Source organism: Callionymus lyra, chromosome 13, assembly GCF_982586985.1.
Source record: "Callionymus lyra chromosome 13, fCalLyr1.hap1.1, whole genome shotgun sequence".
NCBI classification, from domain to species: Eukaryota; Metazoa; Chordata; class Actinopteri; order Syngnathiformes; family Callionymidae; genus Callionymus; species Callionymus lyra.
Window position 1 is genome coordinate 1,860,352 of NC_141830.1, and position 16,915 is coordinate 1,877,266.

Consider the following 16,915-nt stretch of genomic DNA (forward strand, 5'->3'; position numbering starts at 1 on the left):
CATCTGTGTTTGATGATCTACTGACTCCTTGAAGAAACATCTGTGTTTGATGATCTACTGACTCCTTCAAGAAACATCTGTGTTTGATGATCTACTGACTCCTTGAAGAAACATCTGTGTTTGATGATCTACTGACTCCTTCAAGAAACATCTGTGTTTGATGATCTACTGACTCCTTCAAGAAACATCTGTGTTTGATGATCTACTGACTCCTTCAAGAAAAATCTGTGTTTGATGATCTACTGACTCCTTCAAGAAACATCTGTGTGTTTGAAGATCTACTGACTCCTTCAAGAAACATCTGTGTGTTTGATGATCTACTGACTCCTTCAAGAAACATCTGTGTGTTTGATGATCTACTGACTCCTTCAAGAAACATCTGTGTGTTTGATGATCTACTGACTCCTTCAAGAAACATCTGTGTGTTTGATGATCTACTGACTCCTTCAAGAAACATCTGTGTTTGATGATCTACTGACTCCTTCAAGAAACATCTGTGTGTTTGATGATCTACTGACTCCTTCAAGAAACATCTGTGTTTGATGATCTACTGACTCCTTCAAGAAACATCTGTGTTTGATGATCTACTGACTCCTTTAAGAAACATCTGTGTTTGATGATCTACTGACTCCTTTAAGAAACATCTGTGTTTGATGATCTACTGACTCCTTCAAGAAACATGTGTGTTTGATGATCTACTGACTCCTTCAAGAAACATCTGTGTTTGATGATCTACTGACTCCTTCAAGAAACATGTGTGTTTGATGATCTACTGACTCCTTCAAGAAACATCTGTGTTTGATGATCTACTGACTCCTTCAAGAAACATCTGTGTGTTTGATGATCTACTGACTCCTTCAAGAAACATCTGTGTGTTTGATGATCTACTGACTCCTTCAAGAAACATCTGTGTGTTTGATCTACTGACTCCTTCAAGAAACATCTGTGTTTGATGATCTACTGACTCCTTCAAGAAACATCTGTGTTTGTTGATCTACTGACTCCTTCAAGAAACATCTGTGTTTGATGATCTACTGACTCCTTCAAGAAACATCTGTGTTTGATGATCTACTGACTCCTTCAAGAAACATCTGTGTTTGATGATCTACTGACTCCTTCAAGAAACATCTGTGTTTGATGATCTACTGACTCCTTCAAGAAACATCTGTGTTTGATGATCTACTGACTCCTTCAAGAAACATCTGTGTTTGATGATCTACTGACTCCTTTAAGAAACATCTTAAGACGTTTCTATTTGTTCAGGCTTTTCCTTGAATTTCTCGAACTCCTGTGTTGTTCTCAGTATTATCTTGATCTTTAAAGTATGTACTTTTTTGAGTATTGTTTTGATTGTTTAAGCGCTTTGTGACCCTGGTCTGGAAAAGCGCTATATAAATAAATATTACTTACTTACTTACTTTCTTATTATGTGGGTCAATGCTATCAAAGTTTCTGAGAAGTTTGTGTTCCTTCGACAGTTAAACCATGGATTAAACATGGTCAGTAGGTGTGACCTTGAAGGGTTGTCTCCATGTCCTAACCTAGATGATGGCCAACCGTCACTAAAATGTAAGGATTAATTCACTTGTTTAGATCCATAAGAGACAGCAGATCGTTCCACTATGATAATTGGCACCGACCTCATGTCGATCTCTGGATACACACTCTCAGTTGGCACCCCGATCTCCCCCCCCCCCCCGTTGCATGCTGGGATTGCCGGCGAACAGTGAGTGTGTGTGTGTTGACGGTGTGTTGATCTCTACCCTGCGATGCATTATCTGGCTGCTCTCGGCCTGCCCTGTCGTGTTCTGTTCTGCCCCCACGATCTGTTGCTCTTTTCACCGGCGCTGGTGCCTCCATTCTTGTCCTCCCTCTCCTGGTCGAGGAGGAGAGAGGACGGACGGCATTCTTTTTTTTTACTCGTTGGATTTAACGGTGGCCTGAGCGGCGAGAGATGGCCGAGCACGGACTCGAAGGTAGGAACTTTGACAAGAGTTTTTTGCAGATACGTACATGTGTGTGTGCAGGTATATACTGTAGACTTTGAGGTCGCAGAGCTTGAAAACGACTTATGTTATCAGAACAAGTCAAAGTGTGAAGGCTTTGGAAAACATTTTCCTTTTAAAATCAACTGAAGTGAACCTAAGAGAAGGTCTTCGCTCATTTGTTATCAGCGTCGGTTGTCTTCAAAATATCATGTTATCAACATATTAACATGACCTTTTACCATTTGAAAGTATAATTGATTCACGTAACAGTCAAATTCAAAGGGGGCTCGAGGGGTTTGTGCTCACAGTTTGTTTTCATGTCTTAACAAGAAGGATCGTCTCGTCTGCAGTTGATTCAGAATTCTGAGCCGCTCTAGTAGAAGAACTTACATTTCTCCGATCCTTAAAACTCTTCACTGGCTTCCAGTTTCTTTCAGGATCAACTTTAAAATTCTGGTTCTTACTTTCAGATCTATTCATGGTCAGACCTTCCATCAGTGATCTGATCCAGACTTACACCCCAGCTCGGGCTCTGAGGTCTGTGGATCAGAATCTACTTATGGTTCCTGAACACGGTTCAGGACCAGAGGAGAGAATTTTTTCAGGCTGTTGCTCCTAAGCTTTGGAACCATCTTCTCTCTCTTTGCGCTTGATGGATCTACTGACTCCTTTAAGAAACATCTGTGTTTGATGATCTACTGACTCCTTCAAGAAACATCTGTGTTTGATGATCTACTGACTCCTTCAAGAAACATCTGTGTTTGATGATCTACTGACTCCTTCAAGAAACATCTGTGTTTGATGATCTACTGACTCCTTCAAGAAACATCTGTGTTTGATGATCTACTGACTCCTTCAAGAAACATCTGTGTTTGATGATCTACTGACTCCTTCAAGAAACATCTGTGTTTGATGATCTACTGACTCCTTCAAGAAACATCTGTGTTTGATGATCTACTGACTCCTTCAAGAAACATCTGTGTGTTTGATGATCTACTGGCTCCTTCAAGAAACATCTGTGTTTGATGATCTACTGACTCCTTCAAGAAACATCTGTGTGTTTGATGATCTACTGACTCCTTTAAGAAACATCTGTGTTTGATGATCTACTGACTCCTTCAAGAAACATCTGTGTTTGATGATCTACTGACTCCTTCAAGAAACATGTGTGTTTGATGATCTACTGACTCCTTCAAGAAACATCTGTGTTTGATGATCTACTGACTCCTTCAAGAAACATCTGTGTTTGATGATCTACTGACTCCTTCAAGAAACATCTGTGTTTGATGATCTACTGACTCCTTCAAGAAACATCTGTGTTTGATGATCTACTGACTCCTTCAAGAAACATCTGTGTTTGATGATCTACTGACTCCTTTAAGAAACATCTGTGTGTTTGATGATCTACTGACTCCTTCAAGAAACATGTGTGTTTGATGATCTACTGACTCCTTCAAGAAACATCTGTGTTTGATGATCTACTGACTCCTTCAAGAAACATCTGTGTTAGATGATCTACTGACTCCTTCAAGAAACATCTGTGTTTGATGATCTACTGACTCCTTCAAGAAACATCTGTGTTTGATGATCTACTGACTCCTTCAAGAAACATCTGTGTTTGATGATCTACTGACTCCTTCAAGAAACATCTGTGTTTGATGATCTACTGACTCCTTCAAGAAACATCTGTGTTTGATGATCTACTGACTCCTTCAAGAAACATCTGTGTTTGATGATCTACTGACTCCTTCAAGAAACATCTGTGTTTGATGATCTACTGACTCCTTCAAGAAACATCTGTGTTTGATGATCTACTGACTCCTTCAAGAAACATCTCTGTGTTTGATGATCTACTGACTCCTTCAAGAAACATCTGTGTTTGATGATCTACTGACTCCTTTAAGAAACATCTGTGTTTGATGATCTACTGACTCCTTCAAGAAACATCTGTGTTTGATGATCTACTGACTCCTTTAAGAAACATCTGTGTTTGATGATCTACTGACTCCTTCAAGAAACATCTGTGTTTGATGATCTACTGACTCCTTCAAGAAACATCTGTGTTTGATGATCTACTGACTCCTTCAAGAAACATCTGTGTTTGATGATCTACTGACTCCTTCAAGAAACATCTGTGTTTGATGATCTACTGACTCCTTCAAGAAACATGTGTGTTTGATGATCTACTGACTCCTTCAAGAAACATCTGTGTTTGATGATCTACTGACTCCTTCAAGAAACATCTGTGTTTGATGATCTACTGACTCCTTCAAGAAACATGTGTGTTTGATGATCTACTGACTCCTTCAAGAAACATCTCTGTGTTTGATGATCTACTGACTCCTTCAAGAAACATCTGTGTTTGATGATCTACTGACTCCTTCAAGAAACATCTCTGTGTTTGATGATCTACTGACTCCTTCAAGAAACATCTGTGTTTGATGATCTACTGACTCCTTCAAGAAACATCTTAAGACGTTTCTATTTGTTCAGGCTTTTCCTTGATTTTCTGGAACTCCTGTGTTGTTCTCAGTATTATCTTGATCTTTAAAGTATGTACTTTTTTGAGTATTGTTTTGATTGTTTAAGCGCTTTGTGACCTTGGTTTCGAAAAGCGCTATATAAATAAATATGACTTACTTACTTACATGAATATGTCAACTGTCATCCCATCCAGCCATTGGCACCTAAAAACAAAGTTCAAGGTTCAAAAGTGTAGTCGCCAAGTTTACTTTCTTAACCATCCGTCGTTTCCAGGCCCATATATATCATGATTTGTTGAATCCCTACTTGGCTTTTTACACTTTTTGGTCCGTCAAGTACTTCATCTGGTTTTAATCGTCCCTCTGTCCCCGGAGATCTTGTTGTACACATGGATCTACAGGGGCTCACGACGAGTCTTTCTCCATGTGTGTCAAATACAAAGTGTGTGTCAACAAGTGTGTGCCAGCTGAGGCAGGCTGAGACAAGTGACCACTGCAGGAATGAAGGCAGGAATGCTTGGGAAATGATAGGAATTCTGTACATTCCTTTCCCAGCCCACGGTGGGATCACAACTCCGACCACAACAATCTACCTGCGAAGGTTGAAGGTTCACGACTCACCAAGAGTTGTGTGTCGGTCGGTGTGCGTGCGAGGGTGACGTTGTCGAGCGGCGAAGAAGCCCCGCGGCGTCCTTTAAGGCCGAACAATCACACACTCTTGTGTCGAGAGTGCACACAACATGTCAGACACCAGGACCATGTGTCCAATTTAGTAGGTGAGGTAGAACTTTATTGATCCTCAGGAGGTCTCTTTCGGGAAGTTGTTTTTTTTTCCCAATTAGACACAGCAATACAGCGATTATTCATAAAAAATAAATAAGAACAAAGGGAAATGAAGAGAAAGAACAAGATGATACAATCTAAGTATGTTAGAGTCTACTGACTCCTTTAAGAAACATCTTAAGACGTTTCTATTTGTTCAGGCTTTTCCTTGATTTTCTGGAACTCCTGTGTTGTTCTCAGTATTATCTTGATCTTTAAAGTATGTACTTTTTGTAGTATTGTTTTGATTGTTTAAGCGCTTTGTGACCCTGGTCTGGAAAAGCGCTATATAAATAAATATTACTTACTTACTTAAGTCTAAAGATAAAGAACATAGATCAAAGAAAAATAACAAAGACTAACATAGAATACAATTTACAATGAATGTCAAATGTTTAGACTCTAATATTAATTCACTAAAACTCCTTGTACTTGGATGATGACAGTCATCTTCTGAACATGCTCCTACCCAGGTGCAACACTAATAGACTCAGGGACTCATTCATCCCTCGGGCTATTAAATTGTACAATTCTGAGTTCGGGGGCAGGAGTGGAGTGAAAGTATCTGGATGTTCTGTTCTATGTTAGTCTTTGTATGCTTTGTTGTTTTTCTTTGACCTATGTTCTTTATCTTTAGACTTAGATTGTGTCATCTTGTTCTTTTTCTCTTTATGTTCTTCTTCTTATTCTATTTTTATTTATTATTTTGTATTGTTTATGGAAATTGCTGGCTGTTGGAAAAAACAATGAAGTTTTACCTTACCTTACCCTACCTTACCTTCACTGGTGAACCATTTCCTAAAAAGTTTGAGCATCTGCACCGATTAATCCCATTTAAATAAACTTTTGTTTCAGACCAAGATAGTATCTTATGGCGCAGAAGAGGCCGGATTAAGCAAAGTCAGAGATAAAGAGACTTTTTGTTTAGGTTGGAGTGGCCTGAACTCTTGGAGTCAAATCTGCTCACCTGTGCAAGACCGTAAATAACAACGTGTCATGAGTTGCGGCTGTATTTTGGTTGTTTGATTTGCACCCGTTTGTTCCAGTCGCAGATAACATTTATCCACCTTTTGATGTGGATCTACTACAAGGCTGAGAAGAATGTCGGATTCATGTGTTGCCAGCTGGCCACTTGGTTCCGACTCCTGGTTCTCGATGTTCTGAAGTCGAACTTGTTTTTCCAACAAAAAGGAAACGGCTGAAAACTATGTTGCTAATGTTCTTATGTTCATCTGGAATTGGGGGAAAGTTCCGTTAATGACTTGTATGGCTTCTCACTGCTGCTGCGCTCCACTTAAAACTAGCATAAGTGTGACTTCATAAAAAAACCCCGAATAAATCCACTTCGTAGTGACACCAATGTCACTGACCTGCTGGTGTCGTTGTTAAGACACTTAACTTACACTTAAATACTTTCATACTCGCGGTGTGAAGTACCAGTCAGGGTTCGATTGGTGGAAGTACAACCATTATGGATGTATTTAAGGTCTTATAATTCCTCTCTTAGACAATAAATAATTCACATTATACTGCATTTCTTTGTCATTGTTAAGATATAGTAATCTTAATCATTAATATTAAAATTAATCAGATATTAACCTTAAAATAAAGCCACATTAAGCATGCATTGAAGTAAATTGGAGACGGTTTATTTCGTTACTTCTATTCCAAACAAACATTAAATGAAACTTGTAAACATCCTCTGCAAATACTTTAAACACTTCTTTTTGAACTGCTGCTCTTGTTGTGTGAATGCTGGGAAGCGGTCCCACGATTGAGATCCTGTTTTCTTCTGACCTATACGTTGTGCCACTTCTCCTCCCACAAATTTTTATCCGATTTGAACCATTTCAACTTTTATCAATTCAGCTCATTTCCGAAATGCGGGCTTTGTTCTAGCTTTCTTTTATCTCTTCCACTCTTTCTTTTATTACTATTTTTCTAACCCATTCATTTCAATGGGGAAAATCTTCTTATACTTTTACTACTAATTCTACTACTACTTCCACTACTACTTTTACTACTACTTCCACTACTACTTCTACTTTTACTACTAATTCTATTACTACTTCTACTACTAATACTAATACTACTTATACTTTTACTACTACTTCCACTACTACTTCTACTACTAATACTAATACTACTTATACTTTTACTACTACTTCCACTACTACTTCTACTACTAATACTAATACTACTTATACTTTTACTACTACTTCCACTACTACTTCTACTACTAATACTACTTATACTTTTACTACTACTTCCACTACTACTTATACTTTTACTACTAATTCTATTACTACTTCTACTACTAATACTAATACTACTTATACTTTTACTACTACTTCCACTACTACTTCTACTACTAATACTAATACTACTTATACTTTTACTACTACTTCCACTACTACTTCTACTACTAATACTAAGACTACTTATACTTTTACTACTACTTCCACTACTACTTCTACTACTAATACTAATACTACTTATACTTTTACTACTACTTCCACTACTACTTCTACTACTAATACTAATACTACTTCTAATTATTCTACTAATACTTTTGTTATACTACTTCTACTTTTACTACTAATTCCACTTCTACTTTAACTAATAATTCCTCTAATACTTCTACTACTGCACAGCAGGGCCAGCATTCACGCTGCATTTTCTTCTGGAAATGCACTATTTCTAGTTACTCTGTCATCTTCAATCTCCTGTAATTCAAAATAATAAAGTGTCATTTGTACACTATGAGTAGTGTGTACAAGGAAATACACTTTGAAGTAGACGCACACACACCAACACAACTTCTACTTTTATGATCAAGAGCTTGACGTGAATCTACACGGTTCAGACGACCGATGACGATAATAACTGAAGAACCATCTTCTCTGCAGATCATTCGTCAGTATCGTGACTCATTCTTGCACAAACACTCGCATCATGCGTCAAAAAAAGTGTCAATATTGATCCTAAAACACTTCTGTGGAGCTACTGTTTATACGAGGATGATTTCTTGTGTGAATGCTGGGAAGTGGTCACACAATTGAGATCCTGTTTTCTTCTGACCTAAACTTTGTTCCGCTTCTACTCCCACAAATTTTTATCAGATTTGAACCGTTCAAACTTTTATCAATTCAGCTCGTTTCTGAAATGCGGGCTATGTTCTATCTTTCTTTTATCTCTTCCACTCTTTCTTTTATTCCTCTTTTTCTACCCCATTTATTTCAATGGGGAAAATCTTCAATATATGTTTCGACTCCTTCCACTTTGACCTACTACTTCTATTTCCAATACTACTCCCACTACTACTTCTAATACTACTACTACTTCTACTTTTACTACTACTTCCACCACTAATACTTCTATTTTTTCAAATAATTCTACTACTACTTTTAATTTTCTACTTCTTCTACTTTAACTACTTATTCCACTACTACTTCTACTATCTTTGCTACTACTACTATTACTTTTTATAATAATTCTACTACTACTGTTACTGTTCTACTGCTTCTACTTCCACTACTACTACTAATACTACTACTACTTCTAATTTTACAACTAATTCTACTACTACTTTTAATTTTCTACTTCTTCTACTTTAACTACTTATTCCACTACTACTTCTACTATCTTTGCTACTACTACTATTACTTTTTCTAATAATTCTACTACTACTGTTACTGTTCTACTGCTTCTACTTCATTTACTACTTCCACAGCACAGCAGGGTCAGCATTCACACTGCATTTTCTTCCGGGAAATGCACTCTTTCTAGTTTCACCTTTAATGTCTAGAAATGTTTACATTTGAACGGATCGTGTTTCGATGTTTTAACGATAACTAAGGCTGAAGAACACTTTATGACTTTTATACATTTTCTCATCTCGTCTCATTGTGTGAATGCTGGGAAGCGGTCACACAATTGAGATCCTGTTTTCTTCTGACCTAAACTTTGTTCCGCTTCTACTCCCACAAATTTTATCGGATTTGAACCGTTCAAACTTTTAATCAATTCAGCTCGTTTCTGAAATGCGGGCTATGTTCTATCTTTCTTTTTTCTCTTCCACTCTTTCTTTTATTCCTCTTTTTCTACCCCATTCATTTCAATGGGGAAAATCTTCAATATATGTTTCGACTCCTTCCACTTTGACCTACTACTTCTACTTTTACTACTACTTCAACTACTACTTCTACTACTAATACTTCTATTTTTTCAAATAATTCTACTACTACTTTTAATTGTATACTTCTTCTACTTTTACTACTTATTCCACTACTACTTCTACTACTTATGCTACTACTACTATTAATTCTACTAATGATTCTACTACTACTGTTACGGTTCTATTGCTTCTACTTCCACTACTACTAATACTACTACTACTTCTAATTTTACAACTAATTCTACTACTACTTTTAATTTTCTACTTTAACTACTTATTCCACTACTACTTCTACTATCTTTGCTACTACTACTATTACTTTTTCTAATAATTCTACTACTACTGTTACTGTTCTACTGCTTCTACTTCAGCTACTACTTCCACAGCACAGCACGGTCAGCATTCACACTGCATTTTCTTCCGGAAATGCACTCTTTCTAGTTCTGTATATACTCGCTGTAGCCACGTGGCTGCTCTGGGATCAGTTAACTGGACTAATGCAAGTGCACATGTATCTGGAGGTGGTTTTGGACTCTCTTCGTGGCCACTGTGGGGTTTTTTTTTTTTGTTTTACTGTCTGGCGCTGAGGAGACGTCGAGGGAGTTCATGAATGTGTGCTATTGTCTTGAGTAACTCCAGCTCCCCGGGGCCTCAGAGGCTCGACGTGGTCGAAGCTTTAACTTATGAAATGATATTGTGTTGATGGAACAGCTGCACTACACCTGCCTCACACCGTTGTTGTTGTTATGAATTATTTTCACTTGTTTAGACTGTATGGTTTAAAAAATGTAATATTGCTTGATTTTATCATGATTTTCTGCTTCATTTTCCTTTACAAAAGGTATATAAAAGAATGAAAACTGTTGGAAACAAGTTGGATTTAAATACATGAATTAGAAACGATCATATTATGTAATTTACGATCATATATTATGAGCATATGATGGAAAAAAAGTATAATAAAGTACAACTTATAACACCATGGTTAAAAAAGAAGGCTTATTTTGAAGTACACAACTTTATCTAATAAAGAAAACCAACCATCAATCATTTATATTCAACTATTTTACATCAAACAGTGTTTATTTGAAGTATAATAAAAACCTTCTCCAAACATTTGTCTTATAAATGTGCAAATAAACAAGAAAAACAACTAATATTCATTCAAACACTGGTGATGAGCAGAGGAATTACAACATTCTTGTCTTATAAGTGTGTAATTAAATAAAAAATGTAACCGTTATACGTTCAAATAATGCTCATTAGACGCCTTAAAGTATAAAACTGTATTTCCACATTAAGTTGACGTAATGTTAAGTATAAGAAACCAGTTTCCAACTAATCCTTAACTAATATTAGTCTCTGCTCGAACAATGTCGCCTAAATAAAGAGCAGGTGACGAATATATTAAAACCACCGCAGCTATTTGAACGTTTATTGAAGAAATGATTCTTAAACAAACATCTGCAGTGAGTTGAACTGTTTTCTCTGTTGCCGTGACAACCCTATCTCATGGCCTGACATAATATACTTGATAAAAGATCACAAGAACATCTGCTTCATTTAAATACATCTTCGTTAGCACCTCTAGATGCATGTTATAGATCTTTGAAATAGTAAAAAAGAAACACCAACATGCATCATGGGTAACTTTTCCAAATAGAGAATCAATGTTTTCTTCACACTTGACGTCAAACTGAAGTTTTTCATGTTTATTTTTGTCAACAATTTAACATACTTTAACACAAATTAATCAAATATAAGGTTATAGTGATCTAGTACTACTATATACTTTACTTATCAAGTACTTTACCCATCATCGAGACTCTCTTGAAAATACTAAGTCATTGAAAAGTCATTTTTAGTTTATCTTAGTTGAGTTTCTTTAGATGATTTAGATGTCTTTGTAGACTCCTGATCAAAGTTCCGTTCTCACTGTAAATGCTGCGGGCCTTGGCTCCTTCAAAGTACCTCGATGTGTGCGATCGATGTTGACGTAGAAACGTTGCCTTTTACTTGTTGATTCTTTAGTGGAGACACAGAGTCTGTAAAGTCAGTCGTTCCTTCATACATGTCCGTATTAGTGTCTAGCATGCACACACACATGCACACACACATGCACACACACTTTGACTCTATGAACTCCAAACAAAGGAAGGGCCTCCTGCTGGTCCGGGTGATCATAACCCTTAACCTTGTCTCAGTTCCTGGTTCTTGAGACAACAGGCGCTGGTTTAACACACCGAGTGTATAGAAGCCTCTGGACGCTGTAAAGGCTCTTGAAGGTAGTATTTTAAGAAGGTATTTGAGGGACATCTGGGCGGACAACGATTCTACCTTAAGTGGAGGAGTGAGGGGAGTGGTCTTCTCCGACCGTGACCAAACGAGGGAGGTGAGCCGAGGACGTCAATGATTGAAGAAACCTCCATGTTCTCCTGAACTGAGGAGCAGCAAAGATTAGAGTTTCTTTTCCCCAGACTGAGCTGCTTCATGGTCTTCTTCAGGATCACCACAGACTGGTCAGCCTTGGATTTGAATCTTCAAATCGATGTTTTCTACTCGTCCATGATCCAATGGAAACTGTCGTGAAATACAAAAGAGTAGGAAGTGTTTCCTTCACCCCAGGAATCTATAGAGGAATATAAAACACTCTTATTGGAAAGTTTAGAAGATCAGTTGAATATCTTAAAAAAGAACAGAATTCAAGGAACATTAAATATATTCTGCTCTAGTAGAAGAACTCACATTTGTCCTTCAAACTCTTCACTGGCTTGCAGTTTCTTTCAGGATCAACTTTAAAATTCTTACTTTCAGATCTATTCATGGTCAGACTCCTCCTTACATCACTGATCTGATCCAGCCTTACACCCCAGCTCGGGCTCTGAGGTCTGTGGATCAGAATCTACTTATGGTTCCTGAACTTCAGGACCAGAGGAGAGAAATCTTTTCAGGCTGTTGCTCCTAAGCTTTGGAACGATCTTCTCTCTCTTTGTGTTTGATGATCTACTGACTCCTTAAAGAAACATCTGTGTTTGATGATCTACTGACTCCTTCAAGAAACATCTGTGTTTGATGATCTACTGACTCCTTCAAGAAACATCTGTGTTTGATGATCTACTGACTCCTTCAAGAAACATCTGTGTTTGATGATCTACTGACTCCTTCAAGAAACATCTGTGTTTGATGATCTACTGACTCCTTCAAGAAACATCTCTGTGTTTGATGATCTACTGACTCCTTCAAGAAACATCTGTGTTTGATGATCTACTGACTCCTTCAAGAAACATCTGTGTTTGATGATCTACTGACTCCTTCAAGAAACATCTCTGTGTTTGATGATCTACTGACTCCTTCAAGAAACATCTGTGTTTGATGATCTACTGACTCCTTCAAGAAACATGTGTGTTTGATGATCTACTGACTCCTTCAAGAAACATGTGTGTTTGATGATCTTCTGACTCCTTTAAGAAACATGTGTGTTTGATGATCTACTGACTCCTTCAAGAAACATCTGTGTTTGATGATCTACTGACTCCTTCAAGAAACATGTGTGTTTGATGATCTACTGACTCCTTTAAGAAACATGTGTGTTTGATGATCTACTGACTCCTTCAAGAAACATCTGTGTTTGATGATCTACTGACTCCTTCAAGAAACATCTGTGTTTGATGATCTACTGACTCCTTCAAGAAACATCTGTGTTTGATGATCTACTGACTCCTTTAAGAACCATCTGTGTTTGATGATCTACTGACTCCTTCAAGAAACATCTGTGTTTGATGATCTACTGACTCCTTCAAGAAACATGTGTGTTTGATGATCTACTGACTCCTTCAAGAAACATCTGTGTTTGATGATCTACTGACTCCTTCAAGAAACATCTGTGTTTGATGATCTACTGACTCCTTTAAGAAACATGTGTGTTTGATGATCTACTGACTCCTTCAAGAAACATGTGTGTTTGATGATCTACTGACTCCTTCAAGAAACATCTGTGTTTGATGATCTACTGACTCCTTCAAGAAACATCTGTGTTTGATGATCTACTGACTCCTTCAAGAAACATCTGTGTTTGATGATCTACTGACTCCTTCAAGAAACATCTGTGTTTGATGATCTACTGACTCCTTCAAGAAACATCTGTGTTTGATGATCTACTGACTCCTTCAAGAAACATCTGTGTTTGATGATCTACTGACTCCTTCAAGAAACATCTGTGTTTGATGATCTACTGACTCCTTTAAGAACCATCTGTGTTTGATGATCTACTGACTCCTTCAAGAAACATCTGTGTTTGATGATCTACTGACTCCTTCAAGAAACATCTGTGTTTGATGATCTACTGACTCCTTCAAGAAACATCTGTGTTTGATGATCTACTGACTCCTTCAAGAAACATCTGTGTTTGATGATCTACTGACTCCTTCAAGAAACATCTGTGTTTGATGATCTACTGACTCCTTTAAGAAACATCTGTGTTTGATGATCTACTGACTCCTTCAAGAAACATGTGTGTTTGATGATCTACTGACTCCTTCAAGAAACATCTGTGTTTGATGATCTACTGACTCCTTCAAGAAACATCTTAAGACGTTTCTATTTGTTCAGGCTTTTCCTTGATTTTCTGGAACTCCTGTGTTGTTCTCAGTATTATCTTGATCTTTAAAGTATGTACTTTTTTGAGTATTGTTTTGATTGTTTAAGCGCTTTGTGACCCTGGTCTGGAAAAGCGCTATATAAATAAATATTACTTACTTACTTACTCAGAGTTATAAATATAATAGAAATTATAATAAAGAATAAGAGACTTGACAAACCAAGTAATTTTTTAGTTTTTCTATGACTTAAGGTTTTGCTCTTGAGTTGTTTTCGACTGATCTTGCTTCGGCTTTATCTCTATAACTTACCAGATGCTGCTATGTTTGAACCCGTGTCACGGTCTTCTGTTCAGTCTAAATAACGTAGTAAAGTTCATTATCGATATCATAGTTTTTAAATTGTGTACTAGACATCTAAAGTAAGACGTTTATCTGGTTCACTTAGTCGCTGTCAACTCTATTGTCACAGAGGAAGAACGAAGGAAATAACAACATAAATAACTCCCGGAACTTTCCACATGTTTGTAATAAAGCTCAACGTTGTTACCTTAAGACTTGCCTAACCTGCTGGAGGCAGTGGACGTACCTGTTCCCAGGTGTTATTCTTCTCACACGCCTTCTCTTTTGTCTTCTCTCCACAGACGAGCACGATGCAGTACAAAAGAAAACATTCACCAAATGGTTAAACGCTCAGTTCTCGAAGGTGAGGTTCAAGAATGATGGAATGTTTTGTGGCGACTTTTCAACACTTAACCATGGCATCATAAACTTCTATTCGTCTGTCCTTAAAACCTGCCATTAAACAAGTCATGCAAACATAAAGTCGTGGAGAAAACTCACCGTTTTCGTCTGTTTTCGTATCTGTTCAGAGCGGCACGTCGCCCATCAAGGACATGTTTTCCGACCTGAAGGACGGGAGAAAGCTGTTGGATCTGCTTGAAGGTCTCACAGGCAGCGCACTGGTAGGTTTTTGAATTGAAAGACTTCTACGCCTGGTGGTCGACGGCGTAGTTTCACAAAGAACAACTTTGAAGACGAGTACTAGGAGTCTGATACGTGACTTTTTGCGGACTGTGAGTGAGAGGAACCACTTGCAGCTGAACACCTCAAAGACCAAGGAGCTGGTCTTGGGACTTCGGGAGGTCCAGGACAAAGCCACGTCCAGTGTCCACCAGAGGCGACGAGGTGGAGATAGTGGACAACTATGAGTACCTCGGTGTGTGGATGGACAGTAAACTGGTCCTGCAACACAGACCATGTATATAAGAAGGTTCAGAGTAGAAGTACTTTCTGAGGAGGCTTCGATCATTTAATCATCTGCAAGAAGCTCCTCTGCATGTTCTACCAGTCTGTGGTGGCCAGTGTCCTGTTCTATGCTGTGGTGTGTTGGGGTGGAAATGTGTCCAAGAGGAGTGTCAACAGGTTGGACAGGTTGATCAGGAGGGCTGGCTCTGTGGTTGGAATGAAGCTGGACTCACTGGTGACAGTTGCTGAGAGGAGATCATTGGACAAACTACTGTCCATCATGGATGATGACAGTCATCCTCTGAACACTGTCATCAGTGAGCAGAGAAGCAGATGAAGCACGAATGCTCCTACCCAGGTGCAACACTAATAGACTCAGGGACTCATTCATCCCTCGGGCTATTAAATTGTACAATTCTGAGTTCGGGGGCAGGAGTGGAGTGAAAGTTTTTTATTGTTTATGAAAAACTGCTGGCTATTGGTAAAAAACAATTTCCCGAAGGAGACCTCCTGAGGGATCAATAAAGTTTTACCTTACCTTACCTTACTTAAAACAAACCAAGAAAGTTAATTTTCTGCATCAAAGAAGTTTCGAGGTTCATCCTAAAAACCATCGCCTGATTAGAAACCTGGATCTAGTGATCTGGTGATCATGAATGCGAGTAGATGGACTTGAAAATGTGGAGCTTCGTCTTTTGGCGGCGTCTATCTGTACCTCGTGAAGGAGGATCTCCACTAAGGTAACGGTGTTCTGAGTTCAACTACCTGAGCTTCTCCACCTGGGACGGGTCATTGCAACCTTTTCCAACCTTGAGGATTGAGGAAGCCTTTCTTTTCTTGAAATGCAAACTAGACCAAATAGTTGAAGAGTTTGGGAGCCCATACACCCAGAGACCACCCCCCAGCCCCCCACCTCAAGGAACATGGTTGAATACTTCCACAAAACACATGGTGAACGGGTTGAGCAAACTCCCATTAACCTTTTGAAGACCCTGCTGAGGGAGAAGTTACTGGTCCACTGCTCCGCGACCAAGACTTGAATCTGAGGCTGAGAAGTATGACGTCCCTGTAGCTGGAACACACTCTGGATGAAGCTCCTGGTGCTGGTGCTAGTCAGATGTTTCTCATTCTGCTGCTCCCTCCGTCTTAAGTGGTCATATGTGGCCGGTCGTCTTCCACTCGAACCTTCATTCAAGGCTTTTCCTCACGTCGGGCTCACTTGTTGTCGCGTGATCTCGCAGAAGAGTCATACTTGAGCCGTTGGACCTCCTGTTCCTCATGTATGCTGAACAACCTTTACGTTGACATAGCTGACACACGAACGCTGCCTTTTCTTCAGGTCCGGACAAGCTCTTAAACCCTCGTGACCTGAGCATAACAGAGGAATCCTAGGGTCCACAGGGTCTTAAACCCAAGATTAGTGAAGGAGTTTGCACGTCAAGTCAAAGTTCTCGACCTCATACCTCCCGTTTAACACTTACAAGTAAATCAATACATTCATGAAGACTATCTAATCCAGCAGCTCACGGTTGACGGAAGTGCTGAACATGCTATAATTGTCAGTGTGAGCTGTGCAAGGACCTGAGAAGGACCTGCTGCTGG

General features: G+C 38.6%; 1 protein-coding gene across 5 annotated transcripts in view; it reads left to right on the forward strand.

Annotated features, from left to right (window-relative positions):
* utrn (utrophin) overlaps window positions 1–16,915 on the forward strand; it is a 262,181-nt gene that overhangs the window by 20,248 nt on the left and 225,018 nt on the right. For 4 of the 5 annotated variants that reach the window (XM_087805312.1, XM_087805309.1, XM_087805311.1 and 1 more), the window contains 2 exons: window positions 14,710–14,771; window positions 14,938–15,030. In XM_087805312.1, the coding sequence (XP_087661438.1) occupies window positions 14,710–14,771; window positions 14,938–15,030 (155 nt within the window). Of the gene's footprint in view, window positions 1–1,880; window positions 1,977–14,709; window positions 14,772–14,937; window positions 15,031–16,915 lie in introns of those variants that run through there. The other variant, XM_087805313.1, reaches the window with a different exon arrangement.